Source organism: Doryrhamphus excisus, chromosome 10, assembly GCF_030265055.1.
Source record: "Doryrhamphus excisus isolate RoL2022-K1 chromosome 10, RoL_Dexc_1.0, whole genome shotgun sequence".
Taxonomy (NCBI): domain Eukaryota; kingdom Metazoa; phylum Chordata; class Actinopteri; order Syngnathiformes; family Syngnathidae; genus Doryrhamphus; species Doryrhamphus excisus.
The window spans coordinates 19,501,100-19,522,752 of NC_080475.1; the positions used below are offsets into that span (position 1 = coordinate 19,501,100).

The 21,653-nt window shown below is 41.1% G+C and overlaps 1 protein-coding gene across 7 annotated transcripts in view; it reads right to left on the bottom strand.

Moving 5' to 3' along the window:
• LOC131137599 (copine-5-like) overlaps positions 1-21,653 on the bottom strand; it is a 155,575-nt gene that overhangs the window by 98,134 nt on the left and 35,788 nt on the right. For 5 of the 7 annotated variants that reach the window (XR_009131945.1, XR_009131944.1, XM_058085726.1 and 2 more), the window contains exons 2-7: positions 18,614-18,654; positions 17,854-17,900; positions 11,086-11,189; positions 6,831-6,870; positions 5,748-5,762; positions 5,508-5,584 (exon numbers count right to left, since the gene is read on the bottom strand). Coding sequence is in view for 5 of the 7 variants with exons in the window: in XM_058085726.1 (XP_057941709.1) it covers positions 5,508-5,584; positions 5,748-5,762; positions 6,831-6,870; positions 11,086-11,189; positions 17,854-17,900; positions 18,614-18,654 (324 nt within the window). In the remaining 2 variants the exon portion in view is untranslated. The remainder of the gene's footprint in view (positions 1-5,507; positions 5,585-5,747; positions 5,763-6,830; positions 6,871-11,085; positions 11,190-17,853; positions 17,901-18,613; positions 18,655-21,653) is intronic. The other 2 variants (XM_058085728.1, XM_058085727.1) reach the window with 2 other exon arrangements.

Here is a 21,653-nt window from a genome sequence, read left to right on the forward strand (position 1 = left end):
TGTCTTGGGGCAGTTGAATGCCCATGAGAGGGCGCTGTGATCAGTGAACAAGTCGAAGGTGGTCCCCTCAAGAAAGTGTCTCCACTCTTCAACAGCCAGGCATTACTTTTCTGCGGTGGAGTAACGGTCTTCTGCACCATGAAGGGCTCTGGAGGCAAAAGCAATGAGCCGTTCCACGTACTGCATCAGGACAGCTCCCAGGCCTACATCGCTGGCGTTACAGTGGACCTGGAAACTGACACATGGATGGGGTCATGCAAGGACTGGCGGTGACTGCAGCAAGGCTTTTAGGTGGTTGAAGACCTCTTGGCAACTTGGGTTCCATTGCCAAGGCACATCCCTTTTTTTTAGATGGTTTAAGGGTACTGCAAAGCCAGCCTGGAGATGAATTTATGGTACCAGCCCACCAACCCCAGGAACCTCTGGAGACTTTTCAGGTCAGTTGGCGGGGGGTAGGCAGTAATAGCAGAGATCTTTTGATGGATCCACTTTCCCTGAAACCAGATGTCCCAAAAAGGTGAGCTGGTATTGGCGTAAGTGGCACTTTTTGACATTGAGTGTCAGGTTTGCTTGATGCAATTTTGCAAACACACTGTCAGGGTCGAGAAGATGTTGTTCCTTTGTTTTTGAGAATACAATGATGTTGTTGATTTGGGTGGTCATGGCAGTCTTTGGCTTGCACTCCACATCGATGGCCACTTCCCACTATCCACTCTGCAAGTCCAAGGAGCTGAAATAGGTAGCGCCCTGCAGGGACTCCAATATCTTGTGGACCATGGGCATGAGGTACGCATCATGCTGTGTTTTGGCATGGGCCCCTGTAATCCACGCAAAACCGGGGTGTCCCATCCTTCCGGGGAGTCAGCACTAAAGGAGATGCCCACACCGATGTTGATGGCTCAATTAGTCCATTGGCAAGCATTCTCTTGATTTGCTCTTCAATGCTGTTTTTGGCAAGACACCCTGTAGACCCTCTGCCTCACTGGCGCCTCATCGGTTGATTTTATGTGTAATGATCCTGGTGGCGCCAGTGGTCTCAGTCCAAACGTTTGGCCACTTCTGCAGCAGCGGCCTCACAACTTCGGGCTGAGCCTCCAAAAGAGGAATGTTGGATGGGTGGCCTTTGGGATCCTCGACACCCGCCATGTAAAAATTCACAGAAGAGTGAGTATGATTCCAGTGTACTTTATCTCTGGTCTTGTTGAGAAACCTAAACTCTTTTCCACCTGACATAACATACTTGCGGAGATGAGGTTTCAGGGTTATCTGAGTCGGGGTCATGAAGTTAAGACCTAGGAGCAGCGGCATACACAAATGGTTGTCGGGCATCACGTGTACTACCAGTGTGCTGTGGAAGTCCTGGAGGATGGCTTTTCCAAGTGCCCTGTTCTCTTGCCTATTGGTCATGATGTTTATGTTCACTGTTTTATAAATGCTAATATTTTTGGGCGTGCACTGTTTTCAGCTTTTGGGCGTACACTGACTTTTAGTATGGATTTTACCAAATTTTTTACCATGTGTCCACATTTTCAGCTTTTGTGACAAAACTCACCAGCTCTGACCTGGTCTATTCTTGGCGCAGGCGAAGTGCGCCCTGTTCTGTGGTAAATGGTTGACAGGCACAGTGTACACATGTCTCCAAAACCTCACAGGCAAAGTTGTCAGGTAACATTCGCCTGAATAAATGTGCTGGATGCCCAGATCATAGCCCAGATCGTCCCTGTGTCCCGAGTAAAATCCAATCACAAATGAACCAACACGCAGCACGGGCTTTGTGGAAACAGAGAAAGTGACCCACCCGACAGCTCATTCATTCATTTTCTACCGCTTTTTCCTCACGAGGGTCGCGGGCGGTGCTGGAGCCTATCCCAGCTGTCTTCGGGCGTAAGGCGGGGTACACCCTGGACTGGTCGCCAGCCAATCACAGGGCACATATAGACAAACAACCATTCACACTCACATTCATACCTATGGACAATTTGGAGTCGCCAATTAACCTAGCATGTTTTTGGAATGTGGGAGGAAACCGGAGTACCCGCAGAACATGCAAACTCCACACAGAGATGCCCGAGGGTGGGATTGAACTCTGGTCTCCTAGCTGTGAGGTCTGCGCGCTAACCCCTAGACCACCGTGCCGCCCTTCACCCGACAGCTAATAAATTAAAAACAACTAAAAACTATGATTAATATAAAGTTGCTTGTTAAAATCTGGCTGGAACATTTTTTATGTTCATTTTTTCCTCAAGGAGGATGAGGAGGAGATACCGCCAATATACCATCAAAGGTTCTCCTATTTAGCCTTGTAGAGCAGGAATGCTGGTGGAAAACAAGCAAGATGCCTGGATTAGCCTGTTGCTTTGTTTAATGTAACTGTCAAGAACACATGATGTCATGATGCCAGGTGGCATATGTGGTGAAAGATGTGCATAGCGTCCGGTAGATTATATTTGTCAAGTATTTGGCAATGTTGGTGAGAAAAAGGTTTCAATTCAAAAGTGTTCAGTGCCCTTTTGTAGCATGATTCAATAGGTTTAATGACAAAAAGCCAGTGTAGGAATGGTAATACAGTACTCAATATGAGAGAGTATCATTGAGTGGAGAAATGTAAGTGCTGCTTCATCTGTCAAAGGTGCCCTAATATGTTTAAAATTATGGATATTAAAATTCACACTTTGTACTATTTTCTGAGCACGTTTATGGAACTGCATTTATGAATCTAGCACCACCTCGAGATACGTAAATTCTTCTACAATTTGTGGAGCTTCCCCTTCCAGGTAAACTTTGGTTGGTAGCCTGCTTGGTTAGTCATTGGTTCAGTGAAAAACATAGATACATGAATCCTGGGCCCTAAACCTGAATTGCATGGGGTGCAGTCCTGGGCCACTGTTATTAAGATGTTCTGTAATCAATTTGGCCACCCACTTTTCAGCAATTTTGGAGATTGTTGGCAAAATGCTGACAGGCCGATAGTTAGCAGGGTCTGTTAACTATCGGCCTGTCAGTTGCTGTCTGACTATAGTTGCTGTCTGATGTATATATGGGAATTACTTTGGCCACCTTCCATTTCAGTGGAACAACTGCCTGTGTGACTGATAAATTAATCAGATGTGTGATGGGCCTAAAGGCAAGACTTGTGTTGTTTCAGAAAAGTGATATGTAAACCAAATTCATCCATAGCCTTAGAATTTTTTATTTTGGAGATTATTTTAGACATACCAGTTACTCTTCTAAAATTGAACTCTGAGCCAAGTGTAGAATCAAGTAGAATACCGAAAGTTGAATTAATCATTTCCTTACTATAACTTGGGTGAGAGTCACATGGAGTGTGATATAATTTATGGTTCTCTGAAAATAATCATTAAGTTTAGTTGCAAGGATAACAGGTTCAGAAACAATTCATTGTCAAATTTAAGTTCAAGTTCTTACACCACTTTCTCGTGATTGACCAGTTAATCATTTTATATTTCAATATAATATATTAATATATTTCATATTATCCCAAACAAGTTTACAATTACCTTTTGCATTATCTATCACAGTCATGAAGAAGTTTGCTTTTGCCATTCTTAAAGTTTGAGTGACTTTATTTCTTGCTGATACAAATTGTAATGTATCAGTAGTTAACCTGACTGTAAAGATTTTTTAAGGAGTTTGTCCCGATAAATCATGAGTTGTTTACAGTCCCCATTGATCCAAGGCAAAGAATATACTCGTCTTTTATAAAATGTTTTTCTTTGGAACTGTTTCAATGCAAAGTTAATTGAAGAGTGCAAGAGATCACAGCATTTATTAACGCTAAGACAGGCCATCATTTCAGACTAGTCTAAGTTATTCAAGGATGTAGCTACATTTTGTTCTTGACTTATCTTGCAACAACATTGTCTTCATTGGCTCTGTTTTTTTTGTAAATAAAGAACTTGAACTTGTTCTGATTATGTAAGAATCAGTGCCACCTTTTAGATCCAATACCTGACAAGAGATATTTGCACTCCTGTTCCGCCAGCATGTTATTGGTCCTTTACCAGAGTGCAGCGCTACACATGAAGTACTCGACTTGCTTCACACTGCATTACCCACAAAGCATTGCACACACTAGCATAACAATCCAGCAATTCTTAAAGGGGACCTATTGTGCTCATTTTCGGTCCTTGGCATTGAGTTGTGGACTCATATAGAGCAGCTACACACAATAACCAGTATAAACAATTTGCTCCATCCTCAGCTCGCCTCTAGGTATGCCCACTCCGCTGTGATTGGTCACACTCCCAAGTGCTCCTAAAAACAAAGTCAGTGTCTTGATCTGTGCTCTGCTGCCGCCTGCTGCCTCTTCTCTTCCGGTGACCCTGATTGGCAGCAGACTGGCTCCTCCTGCACACCTGAGCCCAATTAGCCCTGGGACTACTCAAGCCTCATGTTTCTACCTGCAAACTGCCAGATTGTCCCTCAAGCTTCCTTGTGACTGCCTGCTGCACGTCCTTCGCTCACTCGGCTACGTGCACAAACTCACTGACCCTTCGCTGACTGGTTTTTAACTTGTGTAGTTGTGAGTACACCTCTGTTAAATAAACCTTTTTTGTACAACACCACTGACTCTGCATCTTCCGGTTAAGTCCACTAGTTCCTGACAGTCAGTCCTCACGTTTCACCTAAAAAAATCTGAACTGAACTGTGAACTAGTTCATAACTGAAATAGTGAACTATGAACATGAACTATTCAACTATTCATGTTTATACTGTTGCCCCTTTTCCACTGTAACTGGTTTGGAGCTTTTTTGGAGTGCACAAATTTGGAAAAAGGAAATGACATGTCATTACTGCTATATCAGCAGCCAAAGGAGGAGCCTTTGTAATCTGTAATCTGTTTTGAAATGGTTCTATTATAATTATGCCAAAGAATATGTTTGCAGTATGGATTTTTAGGCTATGTTGACAGATAACAGATTCTTCCTATTCTGACTTGAAACTTACAAGTTGCCTTCAGGGACATACTGTATTATGGCAGTATTTAAATGATTATTCTATAAAATTGAATTACTATTCATTGCTATATATAGCAACATAATATAGTAATATATACTATTAAAAAGAAAAAGGCATTGTTTTGGGACAAATCTTGTTTTCCTTTTGCATGTACCCGATGGTGCATTGCTGAAGCACTGGCACTGTTTCAAAAGCACCAATTTGGCATTGTAAAAAGATATGTATGTATATGATACCTAATGCTACTGGTGACAGGGGAGGTAGGTTTAATTCCTCGTAATGACAGAATGGGCACAGTATCAATGCATTGTAAACATCTGTTGTATGTAACCAGGGTGTCATAATATTTGTCCCAATAAATGCACAGCAGTGTGTCAAGCTCTATCCTGCCATCCCAACCATGGCATGCTTAAACGTGGGATGTGACAGGTTAATTATATTGGGATTGTCAACAATGGAAAGGCAGCCAAATGTGGATATAACTGAACCAAACCATACTGTTTAAGCAACTTAAACAGGCAACTTACCCCAATGGCTTTTCCAAGCGGCTCGCAGGAGAGCCCACAATCTCCCCCAGTGTACAGTAGACCTGTCCCAGGAAATCCTGCCATGAGGGGGACAATAAGTACCATGGAGAGAGATGCAGGTTGGGGCAATGGGAAGGCGTGTTCAGGTGGGTGAGCGGAGTAAAAGGAGAGTCGATGAGGAGCATCATTATAGCATCATCATAAGCATGGTGAATTAGGACATCTGAGGCAGACACGTACGTTAAAGTCGGTTGGCTTTTTCCCAAGTGGAGAAGGAGGAAGGAAAGGAGAGAGGGACCGGGCAGCAGCAGTGACACAACAGAGCATATCATGGAACAGAAGGCACACCACTCAAATAATTACAGCATCATGAACCAAGTGCAAAATCAAAAGAAGAGAAAAGAGGAGCTCGGTATGTCAGAGAACATTAAAAGAAACTCACAAGAGGACAATGAGTGGATCAGTGGAGGCAGAAAGGCTTTTAGCAGGCATCTATTTCTACAGCATGGCAGGTTTTAAAACCACAACATAACAATGAAATCAATGCAGCAGCAAGTCACAAGTAGCGCAAAGTTTGGACGTATTCAAAACAAATGTTTGTGTTACTTACTTTTTATATTTCATCATCAACTGAACAGACTGACTTCATTTTTGTCATTTATCAATAATGCGCCACAATATAATGTCTGAATGAATTTAGAACAACTTCCACGTTTTCAACTTCCATGTTGAAAATAGAATGGAAATACTCATTGGAAAGATAACGTGCTAGAACTCTGTGATAATCATATGCATATGAGTGTGTGTGATGTAAATGTAACTTGTATTGGTAGACCTCAAGAAAAATAAAACCTTCTACTTTTCAAAGGCAAGAAGAAAAGCTACAGTTGTGCCCAAACGTTTACACCCCTCTGCAGAATTTAATATTTGTTGGCCTTTTCTCAGAAAATATGAATGATAAAACAAAAACCTTTCTGTCACTCATGGTTAGTGGTTGTGTGAAGACATTTATTGAAAATATATATATTTTACTCTTTTTAAATCATAATGACACCAGTCAATGTCTTCACACAACCACTAACCATGTGTGATAGAAAGGTTTTTGTGTTATCATTCATATTTTCTGAGAAAAGGCCAAACATTATGCAGGGGGGTGCAAATGTTTGGGCACAACTGTAATTATTGTGTGCAATAATTTGCTCCTAATTTACTCCTTGGAGGGCTGAATGCCATCAATTTGGATTTCCATAAAGGTGAAAAACACACACATACAATGACTTATGATTATTAAGAGCTACTAGAAGAAGTAGGGTATTTACTTACATGCTTGGCCATATCGGGACTTTTTGAATCAATATCAAACCTGAAATCACACCAAGAGCCTTATTAAGTATAAATTATATAAGCATGGTGGAACACTGTACATTGAAAACACTACATTACAAATGTTCTGCCATAATTGTCTGATCTAATGGTAATGGTAATGGTAATGGTAATGGTAATGGTAATGGTAATGGTAATGGTAATGGTAATGGTAATGGTTTGATTTTATTTGAACATCCATCAAGTTACAATGAATGCATCACATCATCAATTCACCGTTCCACAAAGGAGTAGGACGAAACAAAGATTATTAAATACATTTTCTGCCTTCCTGGTATGATTTATTTTTTTACACATACAGAAGTATAAGGTGATACCTTCTGGTGACCATTTGTGACATAATTGTGATGTCTTCACAACAATAATGATCATACGTAGATATAACCATCCCAATGGTGATATATAATATAAAATAAACACAACATGGTTGAAGACTCTTCATCCTTGTATTTAGCAAACATCAAGCGCTAGTATTGGTTCTTGAATGGTCTCATCCTTGTTGGATTTCCTTAGCCAATCCCTTCCATAGTTTGATTCCACATACTGAAATGCTATGGCTTTTTAACCTTGTCCACACAAAGAAATATTTCACCTTTATTTCTTCCCTGAGATCATATTTCTCCTCTCTTGTTGAGAAGTACTGGATAACATGTTTAGCTAATAGGTTATTGTTAGCTTTATGCATTATTTTAGCTGTTTGAAAATGAACTTTATCAGCAAGTTTTAGTATTAGTGATATTAGAAATAAGGAGTTTGTATGTTCTCTACAGGCGGCATTATGGATTATCCTTACTCATCTTTTTTGGTACATTTAAGCCAGTGAAGATTGCTTTTATAGTTATTACCCCATATTTCCACACAACAAGTTAGATATGGTAGAACCAGAGAACAATAAAGAGCGTTGAGTGATTTCTTACCAAGAACACATTTTTGTTCAATATTGAAATATTTCTTGCCACCTTATGTGGTATATTTGTAATATTAGGTTTCCAGCTCATGATCCCCAGAAATTTATTTTCTCTCACCCTTTCAATGTCTATACCATCTATTTGTGTTTGCTGGTATGTGTTCTTTCTGCTGTTACCAAACAGCATGATTTTAGTTTTTTTTTGTTTTTTTTTTGTCAAATCCATGAATACTGCGGCTACACACACTTCCTCTGATCTATAGCATGAGTAATTTCCTCCATAATTTTGATCAGTGGCATGGAGGTAGAAATGTTAGCTCTGTATTGTGCTGACTTTCTGATAGTAATTCATTCATATTAATACATTTATCCAACCCGTTGTTGTTCTCGATAATTTTAGAGAATTGCGGTAGTAAGGAGACTGGACGGTGGTTTGTAAATTGATGTTTGTCACCTTCTTCTTCTTCTTCTTTCTCTTTGGGCCTTTCCCTTCAGGGATCGCCACAGCAAACCAATCTCCTCTATCCAACCCTGTCTTCCCTACTTCTGTCTCTGTCACACCAACTACCCGCATGTCCTCCTTCACTACATCCATAAACCTCCTCTTTGGTCTTCCTCTACGCCTCCTACCTGGCAGCATCCTTCTACCAATATATTCACTATCTGTCCTCTGGACATGTCCCAACCATCTTATATGTAATGCCCCTCTGATGCACTCGTTCCTGATCCTATCCATCCTAGTCACTCCCAATGAGTGATCCCATTCTCTACTCTCACTACAAATCTCAATGTCATCTGCAAAAATCATAGTCCATGGAGATTCTTATCTAAGCTCATCTGTCAGTCTATCACCATAGCAAACAAGAAGGGGCTCAGAGCTGATCCATGATGCAGTCCCACCTCCACCTTGAACTCTTCTGTCCCACCTCCAGCACATCTTACCCCTGTCTTACAGTCCTCATACATGTCCTGCACCACTTGAACATACTTCTCTGTCACTCCAGACTTCCTCATACAATACCACAGTTCCTCTCTAGGCACCCGTCAAAGACACATTGTAGCTCCCTCTGACCTTCTCTGTACTTCTCTATTAACATTCTTAAAGCAAATACTGCATCTGTAGTACTCTTGTTTTGGCATGAAACCATACTGCTGCTCACAAATGCTGACTTCTGCCCTTAGTCTAGCTTCAACTACTCTTTCCATAACTTCATGGTATGGCTCATTAGCTTTATACCTCTGTAGTTGCCACAGCTCTGCACCCTTGTGCACCCTTGTTCTTAAAAATGGGCACCAACACACTTCTCCTCCATTCCTGACACATCTTCTCACCACCGAAGATCCTTTACTACTCCTTGCTAGCTTTTAGAGTGTCATGAAAAAGGTTTTCTATATTCTAGCTACTAAAATTTTGTTTATTAAAAAGCTTGTTTTTTTCCTCTTTTTTCCCTGATTACAGAGTCGCCACACCGGATCTTTTTCTTATTTTTTTGGCTGGCATTTTAAAACAAAATATTACAGAAATCACAGTGCTAAAAATATTAAAATATAAAGCTTCCTTATGCCTTTTAATCAACTTTAGTCAACTCCCACCTTTTAATCAAATAGTCAGTTAGCTTATTCTGCAGAGCCTACCCTTTTGAGGAAGAAGATGGCGAAGAGCAAGATACAAAGTAAGGTGCAAAACCATGTAGCACCACTTGTTGCATTATCGGTAAGACGTATTTGTTATTGGTTAGCTATAACAGCATTATTTAAAAAAAAAATTCTGAGACTTTTTATATTCTTAAATTGTTGGTCTTGTTTAAAAACGTACACATTTTACTTCCTTCAATGTTAATATTATATGGTTGTAAAAATAGGTGGTTTTTGTGGCTCTAGCTGACAAGGTTCCCAACCCCTGATGGACGCACCCTCTTGTCTTAATGAGCAGTGGGCAACCACTGCCCCACTGTGACCAAGTTGTAGGTAGCATCAGTCTGTGGCCAACCCTGAGGGAAAAGTGAGTGAAGTGTCTTGCCCAAGGACACAACAGCAGTGACTGTTGGGGGGATTAGGACCACCAACCCTCCAGTTGCATCTTGACCCACTCTGCCTCCAGATGACGGTGGTCAGAATTCCAAAGTTTTAGGCAACAATAGGAGCATTCCACTTTTGCTGTTCCATTGTCCAAGTAATGAAGGAAGTTGTGTCATGATGTGGGCGTTACCCCCTTGTGACAGCTCTTTTAGTTCCTTCTTTTACCTCTGTCCCTAGTTCATACCCTTATTTTGTATTAACTTCCTGTGTTTTCAGTTGATTTCCATTATCTCCCGTACCTGTTTCCCATTAGTTGTGATTCCTATTTAGTTCAGGTGTGCGGTCCTTTCTTTGTCGGGTCATTGTCATTGTTGAGTTGGTCATGCCAGTGCGTTGTTCTGCTGCATAGCACCAATGAATACATTTTTACTTGCAATTGGGTCCTCATCTCTGCATCCTGGGGTCGTACCGGAAAGCTCTCAAGCCGGAACACGACAAGTTGTACAATACATTATTAGTAATTTCCTACACTACACCCCAGATAAAAAAAGGTTCACACATCTGCCAGTCAAAGTGAATGTAATAGTAATTAATTTCCAGAAAGCTCGGTTTGCTTCTCTGTGATAAAAGAGATGTAAATGAGTTGCTGTAATTGTGAAGGGATAGGCCCCCTGCTGTCCAAATCCCCAGATGGCATGTAAATGACTTCATGAAGAGAATAAAGCTCCCTGGAGACCAGACAGTCCATCATGTTGAGGTTAAACAAAAGAAAGGACTTTCCAAAACATATCTCTTTGAGTTTCAGGAGAAGGGTGGAGTGCACCAATGGCTCTGATTTGATTCTCTGAGATCTGAAAATGAAACTGCACTTCCTGACCCACTCACCGGGACAAAGGGAGCTACTGTACTGTAAATGTGGGATAGCAAAGCACATGGGTCTTGGCGACTTTTAAAATACTTGCTTGGCTTTTGCAGTTTGGAGATGAAGGATAAAACTTGATATAAAATATTTATCACTCTTATCCTCTCTATTGAGACACAGTGCCAATGACTAATTTCTCTGGAGAGAGAGACGATCTAGCGACGAGGCAGGGAAGCCAGAAGACAGGAAAATAAGAGTCAGGTTAGAGAAAGAGGGAATGTAGAGATGAGGGGGTGCATTGAGCTTGTGGTTGAAAGAAAACGGGAAGATTTGGAGCAGTGGCATATATGTGGAACATGCACACCTTGCTGTGTCCTCAGAGGAGCTGATCAAAGCGGATAACTCACACATCAAAGCGCAGGTTCTGCTTCTCTTCAAAGAAGTAGTCCAGGATGTACTTCCTGACAAAGTCAGGGTTTAACGTGTTGTCTATCACCTCTGTTCTCCCAAACTGGATTGGAACATGGAGAGAAAGCACAAACAGACAAACAAGGAGCACGTCAGAATTGTCAAATCGTTGCAAGCAGTAACCGCCCTCCAGCTGCAGCTATATTAGTTGTGAACCAAATACTGTACTGCAATACTGTGGGACAGTGGCAGAAGCAAACCTTATTAAGCAAAACATCTTTTGGTATTCCAGATATGATATTTCATAAAGAAGAGTGAGGTAATGCAACCACATAGTGATGTAACAGTGATTTGTCACATCCAGAATAAATATATTGATCATGAATATAGCAATCAAAATTGTGATATAAACAAAGATAAACAACCCATTCAAGACTCTTCTTCCAAGCCCCATTCCAACACAGCGTAGCAGCCACAGCTTAGCAACGCCAAGTAGCCACCGCGGAATTCAGGCCACCAGCAGCACGGGTCCCACTGCCCGGAGACTACCGAATCACCCCATGCACATATATGACATATATGTTATATGTTATTATTGGGGCTGTCAATCAATTAAAATATTTCGCAAATAATCACATTGCAAATAGGAATAAGATTTTATCTATAATAAGAAGGAGAAATCTCTTTTTAGTAATTGTTTCCATGTGCAACTACAACGATAATTACATCCAATTTTAAGTAAAAGGATATATATTTGGGAGCTATGGGCCACAGCAATACATGTCTGAATTTACTGCAGACCTGGTAACCCATGACATGCAACTAAGAGATAGTCTGACCAAATATAAGCAGGCTCAACCCTAAGTACTTATTCGACACAGTTGCATTGCTAACTCAGAAGAGGACCTCTCTCAGGACCTCTCTCAGTCGACGAAAGTTGAGCTCATCAGGAATGAAATAAAGGACACCCTACCTCCAGACCGGTTAAACGTGTCGACCGCCATGACCACTGTTGGGACTACTTCCATCCTTTGTCCCACTGGCTTATCCTACTTTGAGGAAGTATTTCTTGACGGGCTTACAAAGCTTTTAGTGCAGCAAAACGGAAAACATGCTTCCTGGGAAACTTGTTAAAGAATTGTTCCCAATTCTAGCTCTTTCAATCTTAAATATTATGAATCTATCACTTTCATCCAGCACTGTGCCTGCAGCTTTCAAGACTGCAGTGATTCCACCCCTACTGAAAAAAAAAACAAGCCTCGACTCTGGGAGTATTTCTAAATATAGGCTGGTGTCTAACCTCCAATTTCTTTCCAAAATCCTTGAAAAAACTGTAGTGATTTCTTTAAACCTCTTCAGTCTAGTTTCAGGATTAACCACTCCACTGAACCAACCCTTGCAAAAGTGACAAATGATCTTCTATCTATGGACTGTGACACATCCACAATATTGTTATTACTTGATCTCAGTGCTGCCTTCGATACCGTCCATCACTCTATCCTACTGGAACGCCTTTAAATGTATATTGGTGTTACTGGTCCAGTACTCTCATGGTTTTGATCTTATCTTGGGGATCGGACGCACCGTGTTGTTTATGATGATGTGACTTCTGAGTACTGTGATGTCACTTGCGGAGTTCCACAAGGATCAGTGCTCGGCCCACTTCTGTTCAACATTTACATGCTGCCGCTTGGCGACATCATTCGCAAACATAAGATTAGCTTTCACTCTTATGCTGATGACACTCAGCTATATGTGCCACTAAAGTTAACTGACCCGCAGGACTGTCCAATCTTGAGGCGTGTTGCATCGATATCAAACATTGGATGTCCTGTACCTTTTTACTCTTGAACCCTGATAAAACTGAGCTGTTGAACATTGGTTCTGCTACACAGAGTCACCTGTTTAAGGACACCACTCTGAGCTTTGATAAAAGCATCATTACCCAAAGTTGGACTCGACTCTATCCTTTCATAAGCACATTAAGAATGTTACTAAAACAGCATTTTTTCATCTTTTCATATGACTGTTTTTCTTTATTATTAGCATAATAGCTCTTAAACTCGCCCACAAACCTTCAGCAAATCCAAAATGTGAGCGAGTCAGACCTCTCATAGTAACATGTTTTTGTTTATTTGTGTCAGCTTGAAATAAGATTAGTTTATTTGTGATACTGGTTTTAAATTCTAAATGTTTTTGAGTAAAAAGCCCATTTAGAAACATTCAGAAAGGATTATTATAAAAGAATTGCCTAAATGCACCTTTCCATCAAGAAATGTACAAATGAAAATACCTAAAACATAGGGCAATGGTCATAAAACATTTCATCCAAATTGCACACCTAATGTCATTTCATTTCTCTTTTAAAACACATTCAATTACAGCGAAATCCGTCATTATATTACAGTAAATATTATTTTATTACAATCCTGTAACTTCATGAGAAATACCACAGTTTTTTAAACTTGAAGACTTCCTTCCTTGAAGACCGCTCCCTTTATTTGCACGCTCGCTAGTTAAACTAGCCTTTATTACTCCGATCTTCAACAGACCTTTTCTTCTAGGCTTTTGTCTTCCAGTTTTTCAAAATGGCTGACTGGACCAAGCTAACCCCATCGACTTGGACTTCCAGCGGTGTCACCAGAGTTTTTCTTCGAGTTTCCTGCTAACTAGCCGACTGACCAGGACGTGAGTATGGCTTCGTGCACTACCTGTCCCCTTCTCCTTGAGAGGCTTTCCCGCCTAAAGGGACGTGTCCGCCAACTAGAGCAGAGTAGTTTTGTAACAATAGATGTGGCGGGCATACCATATAGTGTAGGTTGTAGCCAACCGGCAGAGATCCACCGGCCCCATGGCCGACTCCAGCCATGGCAAAGCCATGGCCAACACCCAAGACCCACCCCTGAAGCATACTCCCGAAGAGACCAGCAAGGGGCCATGGAGGAGCAATCTCGACCAGCAAAAGGGCGCCAACAGGCCGGAGGAGAGTCACACCCCCGAGACCGGCGGGAGACCATACCCCACTAGGGCAGAAGGGCATCGAGGGCCACACACCTGTGGGCACAAGGGCGGAACCGGAAGGGAGCCCACCCACGACCGGAGGCTCTCCGGTCCAGCTCGCCACACCTGTGTGTGTAACATTAAGCTTAAGAACCCAGCCACCGTAACGTGTATTCCTGGGGCCAGAGCACCCGACATTGAAGCTAGCCTTAGGGAGCTGACTCGCAACAGGCCTAAACACCAGCATAAAGCAAACACGAGCTTCTCTGACATAGTGATACACGTCGGCTCCAATGACACGAGGATGAAGCATATCCCTCATCCTTTAATCTCTTAACCTCAGTACTTGGTCTGTACTTGCAATCGACAGCATAGTGGCCATTTTATCACGCACTTCTCTATCCCCCCAGTCCTTACTCTGAGTTCTTCGAGGAATTTACTGCAGACCTGGTAAGCCATGGCGTGCAAATGTCAGACATGGGGAAATAAGCAATTATTTTTCTAGACTAATTGACCTTCATAAAAATAACCCCAAGTACTTTTTCTACACAGTTGCATTGCTAACTCAGAAGCGGACCTCTCCTAGTAGTTCCCTTGAAAAATTTGTAGTACAACAGCTCAACGATCACATGGCCTTGAGTGATTTATTTGAATCTCTTTCAGTTTCTAGTTTCAGGATGAACCACTCCACTGAATCAGCCCTTGCAACAGTGACTCTGATCCCAGTGCTGCCTTTGATACCGTCCATCACTCTACCCGACTGGAACGCCTTCAAACGTATATTGGTGCTACTGGTCCGGTACTCTCATGGTTTCCATCTTATCGTGGGGATCGGACGCTCACAACACGCCGGTCTTTTGACAATCCCGAGAGCCAGAAAGAAGTATGCAGGCTCTAGAGCCTTTTCTATTTGGGCTCCAATGTTGTGGAATGGTCTACCTGTTAATATTAGAGCTGCTACCTCAGTAGAAATGTTCAAGTTCAGGACTTATTTCTACACTTTCGCATTTAGTTAAAAATATTCCCTGCCTGTTTGGCTGCCGCTGTTTCTCTGTCTCTCTCCTCCCCCGCCCCCTTGTTGCATAGGGGGCCCAGTAGAGGTTGCACAAACCAGAGAGTGGACAAAGTGGATAAAGGTCAAATGTATGTTAAATGTAAATTTCATTCCTGATTTACACATATTTCATATTGTTTTCTCCATGCAAAAGAATTAAATGTCTGTTTGTGATTAAAGATTAAAGATTTGCAAACCCGGTTGTATGTGTGACTTACAGTGGTATGAAAAGGTTTGGGCACCCCTCATAATTTCAAGATTTTCCTTTTATTAATGACTGGTTGTTGGGATCATATATCAGATCATATATCATATAGCAAACCAACACAATGATAGATGAGAAGGTGAATTAAGTTTATGGGATTTACAGAAAGTGGACAATCATTACTTAAACTAAAGTAGGCAAATTTGGGCACCCCAACAGAAAAATGACATCAATGTTTAGTAGATCCTCGTTTATCAAAACTAAATACTTCCTATCGCTTCCAATGAGGGTCTGGATTCTAGTTGAAGGTATTTTGGACCATTCCTCTTTCCAAAACATCTCCAGTTGAGTCAGGTTTGATGGTTTCCAAGCATGGACAGCCTTCTTTAAATCACATCATAGATTTTCAATAATATTTAGGTCTGTGGACTGAGATGGCCATTCCAGAACGTTGTACTTGTTCCTCTGCATGAATGCTTTAGTAGAATTGAAGCAGTGTTTAGGGTCATTGTCTTGGTGGAAATATCCAGTCAACTTCAACTTTGTCACTTTCTTGAAGACTGTTGCCAACAATCTGCTGATACTGACTGGAATCCATGCCTCCTTCAACTTGAAGAAGATTTCCAGTACCTGCACTGGTCACACAGCCCCACAGCATAATGGAACCACCACCAAATGTTATTGTGAGTAGCAAGTGTTCATCTTGGAATGCTGTGTTCTTCATCCGCCATGCATACCGCCTCGCGTTATGTCCAAATAACTCCATTTTAACTCCAAATAACTCCTGGCCTTAACTAGAACTGTTCCTGTGGTCTTCCATTTTCTCACTATGATCCTCAGAGTGGAACCTGACAGCTGACAACTCTGAGCTAGCTTTTGTATCCTTCCCCTAGACCATGATCTTGAACAATCTTTGATCTCAGGTCATGTGACAGTTGTTTTGAGGCTACCATGGTGCTACTCTTCAGAGAAGATATAACTTGCCATTGGCCACCTTAAATACCTTTTCTATGATTGTCTTCACTTGTGTATGCAGGTCAAGGGTCAATGAGCTTACCAAACTAATGTTGTGTTCCAATAATTAGTGGTAGTATTCAAACAATAAAACATCAATGGTGCCCAAAGTTATCTACCGCCTACTTTAGTTTAAATAATACTTAATTAATTTTTTGGTATAGTGCTTTTCAGGATACTCAAAGACACTTTACAGTGAAAACAATAAAATTTAGTGCAAAAAACTGAGTAGAAAAGACGTTAAAATACAACATACATAAAATACATCTTGTTAAATTGTCTTTTTTACTCTACTTTTATATACTTTTTTTAAAAGGAGAAGCTCTCCAATCCCGTTGTACATCTTGTATAATGACAATAAAGGCCATTCCATTCCAACATTAATTCATTCAGAGCTAAAAAACAAGGCTAAAAGCGGAGCACAGCAGTCAGGTATAAAAAGTTATAGACATTAAAAAAGGATTTAAACGGGTGGGTTTTAAGTTGCTTTTTGAAGGTGGGAAGGTCAGGGCAAGCATGGAGTGAATGGGGCAAAGAATTCCAGAGGGTGGGGGCAGAAATGGAGAAGGCTCTGTCTCCCCAGGTTCGGAGCTTGGTCCTGCAGGGAAGTGCCAGGAGGTTGGAGTCTGAGGAGCGAATAATGATTAGACACTTTCTGTAATTTGTATGCAGTTCATTTCCCTTCTCATCTATCCCTGTGTTGGTCTGCTATATGATATATTTACCTGGAATAGATGATGCCAACAACCAGTTATTTTGAAAGGAACATCATGAAAACATTTATACCACTGAATTTCTGCTCATAAAGAAGCATGAAAGAGGTGAAAGTATCAAACAGATTTTCAAGTTCATTTTAAGATGTTGCTCCTTTGTAAAGGCACACACTGGGATTACTGGGAGCTTGTAATATTCCCACAAGAGCCCACCATCTATAGCAGTCTTTGCTTTCTTCTTCTTTTGCTTTTATTCCGCCCCTTGAGTTTAATTGGGGTCCAAGGGTCAACAGCCTGAAGGTGAGGTGGAGGGCCTAATAATCTTTGGGGATGTTTGCAAGGTCAATCAATAGTAAAATGATTGACATTCACAGCATTTAGCTTGAGAGTATGTGATGTGATTATAAACAAAGAGTTGGCTGCCATATAGCGTACGTCAGTGATCTCCAAGGTTTTTCTTGTGAGAGCTACCTTTACAAAATGAAAATGGCCAAGAGTTTACTTTTTTAAAAGTGTTACATTTTTGTAACATTTATTTCCATAGATTATTTCAACCCAAACAAGCAGAATATGCTGGTTTTAGCAGAACATGAACAACAACTCACCTTTTCTATTCCACCATGCATTTATTTCTAGTCTTCTCACATTATTCACTGGAAACCTGAATGAAAACAGTCTCAGGCGGTCATGGGGGGCTACCTGCGTTGGTGACCCCTGGGATGTCATAATTGGTGACATATGTGATTCACTTGTGTTACTGAGTGAGGGAGGGGTGTCTTACCTCTCGCCACTGTTTGGATTCCACACCCTGGGTGTACAACACCACCACTGTGGAAAAGCAAAAGGCCAAAGAACAAGAGGAGTCAGTCGATGATTTCAGTCAAGCGTGATTGCCGTTTCCTCAGTCACTGTTTCTTTTTGTGGCGTCTTAGCAGACATTCATCATGAATTATACTTCCACACCCACCCAGCAGAATAAAGTGCCAAGTTTGATGACGCAAGTTCACATGAAGCATTCACACACAAAGAAGCAAGCGTGCTTAAAGGCACACAGTTTACGCTCTGCAATCAAAACACATTTTCTTCACAGTGGGATTTCCTCGATTTGAATTTGATTGTGTATCTTCAAATGAAGCTGAGGAGGGCGAACACAACGAGGCTGAATGCAAAATAGGCTGAGTGTGATATTCTCTTTCTACAGCTGATTTACACCAAGGGCTCAAACCTCCCACCCATTATGTTAAATGTCTCCCTCATTATGTCAGACTTGTAAAGTCCTGCAAAATACTGCCGTGGCCCTTTTGAGGTTGTCTCACCAAAATACATTCAAACAGCAATCTTATACATTGAGTGCCAAGGCTGTCACATTACTGTAAATGATACGCTGTTGAAGGAACACCTTCAAAACCCCAAGACCAAATGAACCCAGTTCATATTTGAAAGTGAGACATCTGCAAAAAGGCAGTGTCAATGAGCTGAGTTCTCACAGAGTATCGCCCTCTGTAATAGCATCGTTGGAAAAAAAGAAAGAAAAAACTTACATGGGTCTGATTTGGAGAATGTGTCTCTGTCTAAGAGATTTCTGTAAAAGAAGAGAAGATAGTTACACATCAGAGTGCTCTTTATTCCATCAGCGATAAGCCAAATTAATTCCGTTTGCATTCAGCATGCACAGAGATACACGTCTTAGGATGTTTTCATTGGATCCGACTGCAAGTCACAGAGGTATTGAAAAAGCATTGGGCCAAAATGAGTGAAGGAGAATGACATATACTGTATGTTTGGTCAATTGGAAAACTAATTGCAGTTTTTATTATTTCAGGTTTTGGACTCTTGAGACCTAAAGTCACTTCATCCATGAACTGGACTATTATGTTATTTGAATTTACTTTAAAACAACCGGTCTCAAACATGTACACCACAGAAAGAAAGAAATGTGTCATTTGGATGAAGACAATATTCAGGTTTCAATACAAATGAATTATGGCCATAAAATCCCCACAAAAAATGAAATAAATTGAGTGCACACAAAGTCCGACCACCAGTTTTTTCCACGGCAGAATGAATCCCAGAGATGACTGGCGGAGCAACGCTGAAGCGTAGATGGGTGATGGAGATGAGGCGGTTGATTGAGTGGTAGATGGATGATGCAATCCACATGCGCAGAAGACCTCTCCAAAAACCAGCCGGGTAGACTCTCTGTACTAATAGGTGGTTCCCTGGCTCCCTGATCAAATTCTGAAACTTTATGAGAGTTTCCAGCACAAAATTCAACGGTTATCTGACTCTTAAATCCGACTGGTGGAACTTCGACAGGTCTGCACAAGAGGAGACAAAGATCTTCGCTGGAATGAAATGATCACCTTGCACTTTTTTGTGTTCTCATATATTTGGCATATTTAAAGACACAGTAAGACAATATTAAAGTAGGGATGAAATGACCCTGCATGCTGCATTTTACACCAAAAGCATACAGTGTTATGCATTTGATCCAGTAGTACCCATGGAGGGACAGAGGTGTCATTCTCTCTCTCTCCCTCTCTCTCTCCCTCTTTATCGCTCCACCTTTCTTGAAGGCTGAGGAGGAACTCAAACAGCACTGAAAATGGCTCTGTAGATGTTATTTTTTTCCAGAACATGTGAATACTGCATTTATCTACAACACCTAGCTCATTGACAATTGATAACCTACAGTCATTAATGGGATGTTCCAAAAAGCAGGACCAAAAAAGACAGAATTACTCCAAAAGCTGTTCCATGGCCGATGGCCACTGACCATCATCCAATGCTGTAAGAACTTTGATCGGTCAAACTGATTCAAGAGACAGATGCAATCAGCATCATTCATATTTTTAACCTGTCACATAATATAAGATGTATTCTTTTGAAGGGCTGTGGGGAATAATTTAAGTATTTTTTGTGTCTTCTTCTGCCTCTCGGTTTTGCTGACCGGTTGACTGACAGGCAGAGATTGTCTGCTTACCCTATGCTTTCATGTTTTTATTTGTTTGGGGTTTTTCCGTTTGTATGCCTGTGCATGTGTAGTGCATTAAAAAGAGTGGCTGGGCGACAAACGGGGCCACCTTCGGTCATCTCAGCGTAGAGAGGGAATGGGGGAATGCCGAAGGGATACCCGACCCGGAGCCAAAACAGGCCAGATGCACCACATGGAAACTGGGAGGGGGGAAATATTATACATACATATATATATATAAATATCCTATTACAAAAAACATCACATGTGGAGTACAGGAAGTGAATAAAAGTACTGCGAGGGGAGTTTAATAAGCTTTGCCTATTCCTACTTACTGGACACATGGAACTGTGAATTATTATGTGATGTATTCCATTACCATTGCCATCACCATTACCGATTCCTGGTTTAAGGTTTTGAGCTGAGCTGACTCAATCTGAGCATCAGGACATCATTCATGTTCCTGCAAATCCAAATTCCTCTGCCATAAACGTGTGTGGTAATCATAGCAACAGCTTTTCGAGGTCTACTTTGAGACCTTTTGAGGAATACTGTCAGGGTAATTACCAGGATAACAAACACATTCATGCCTGACTGTCCCTACGGCTGGCATCCATGACCCTCCCCATTTAATACAGTATCTTCATCACCTCAATGCTAACTGTAGAATGCATGCCGGCTTATTACTTGGCTGTTCGACAGTTGCTTGGTGAGTCTGCTTCAATCATCACCATCATATAAAAATGAGCATCATAATTCCTCCTGTTTGTCCCCCCAGGTCGTGTGTGTGTGCATGGGTGTGCGTGTGTGCAGGGAGAAAAACTCTGACTTGCTTGAGAAGAAGCTATTGTCACCAGTCTGGTTTGCAAGTACAAACCTCTAGACCAGTTGTCTTCAATCAAAATTGACTAAGGTCAGTTTATGCAATTTATTTTCACAGCAAAAGTCAGAGACTCATTTTGCCTTAAAATGCACCAACAAGAAGCTCATATGAATATCAAATGTAAACAAAAACAAACAACGCCATTTTTGTTTCAATACAATTATCAATGATCTTAAACATATATTAGTCGGTCCGGTCACTTTGAAGTTTCAACTTTTCTTTCTTTTGAGCAAACCATGGTAGGTAATGTAATGGTAAACTGTAATGACCCTTAAGGGCAGGGGTCCCCAAACTTTTTCCTGTGAGGGCCACATAACCTTTCCCTGCTCTGATGGGGGGCCGGGGTCAGTTTGTAGCAGAAAATGTAACGATTGCATGGGTGTCTAAACATAAACATTTATTGTTTTCCAGAAAGCCACACAAAACCAAATATTAATAACCCTTTCCGGGATCTTCACGGAAAAAATAAGTCGGAAATAAATAATAACACTATTAATAAAATAAATAATACTATTTGTGAAATAAATAATAACCAAATACTCTCTCTGGGGACTTCAAAGAAAAAACAAAATCAGGAAATATTTAACAACACAATTATGAAATGAATAATAACCAAATACTCTCTCTGAGGTCTTCAAAGAAAAAATAAAGTCAGGAAATATATAATAACACAATTATGAAATAAATAATAACCAAATAAACCTCTCTGGGGTCTTCACAGAAA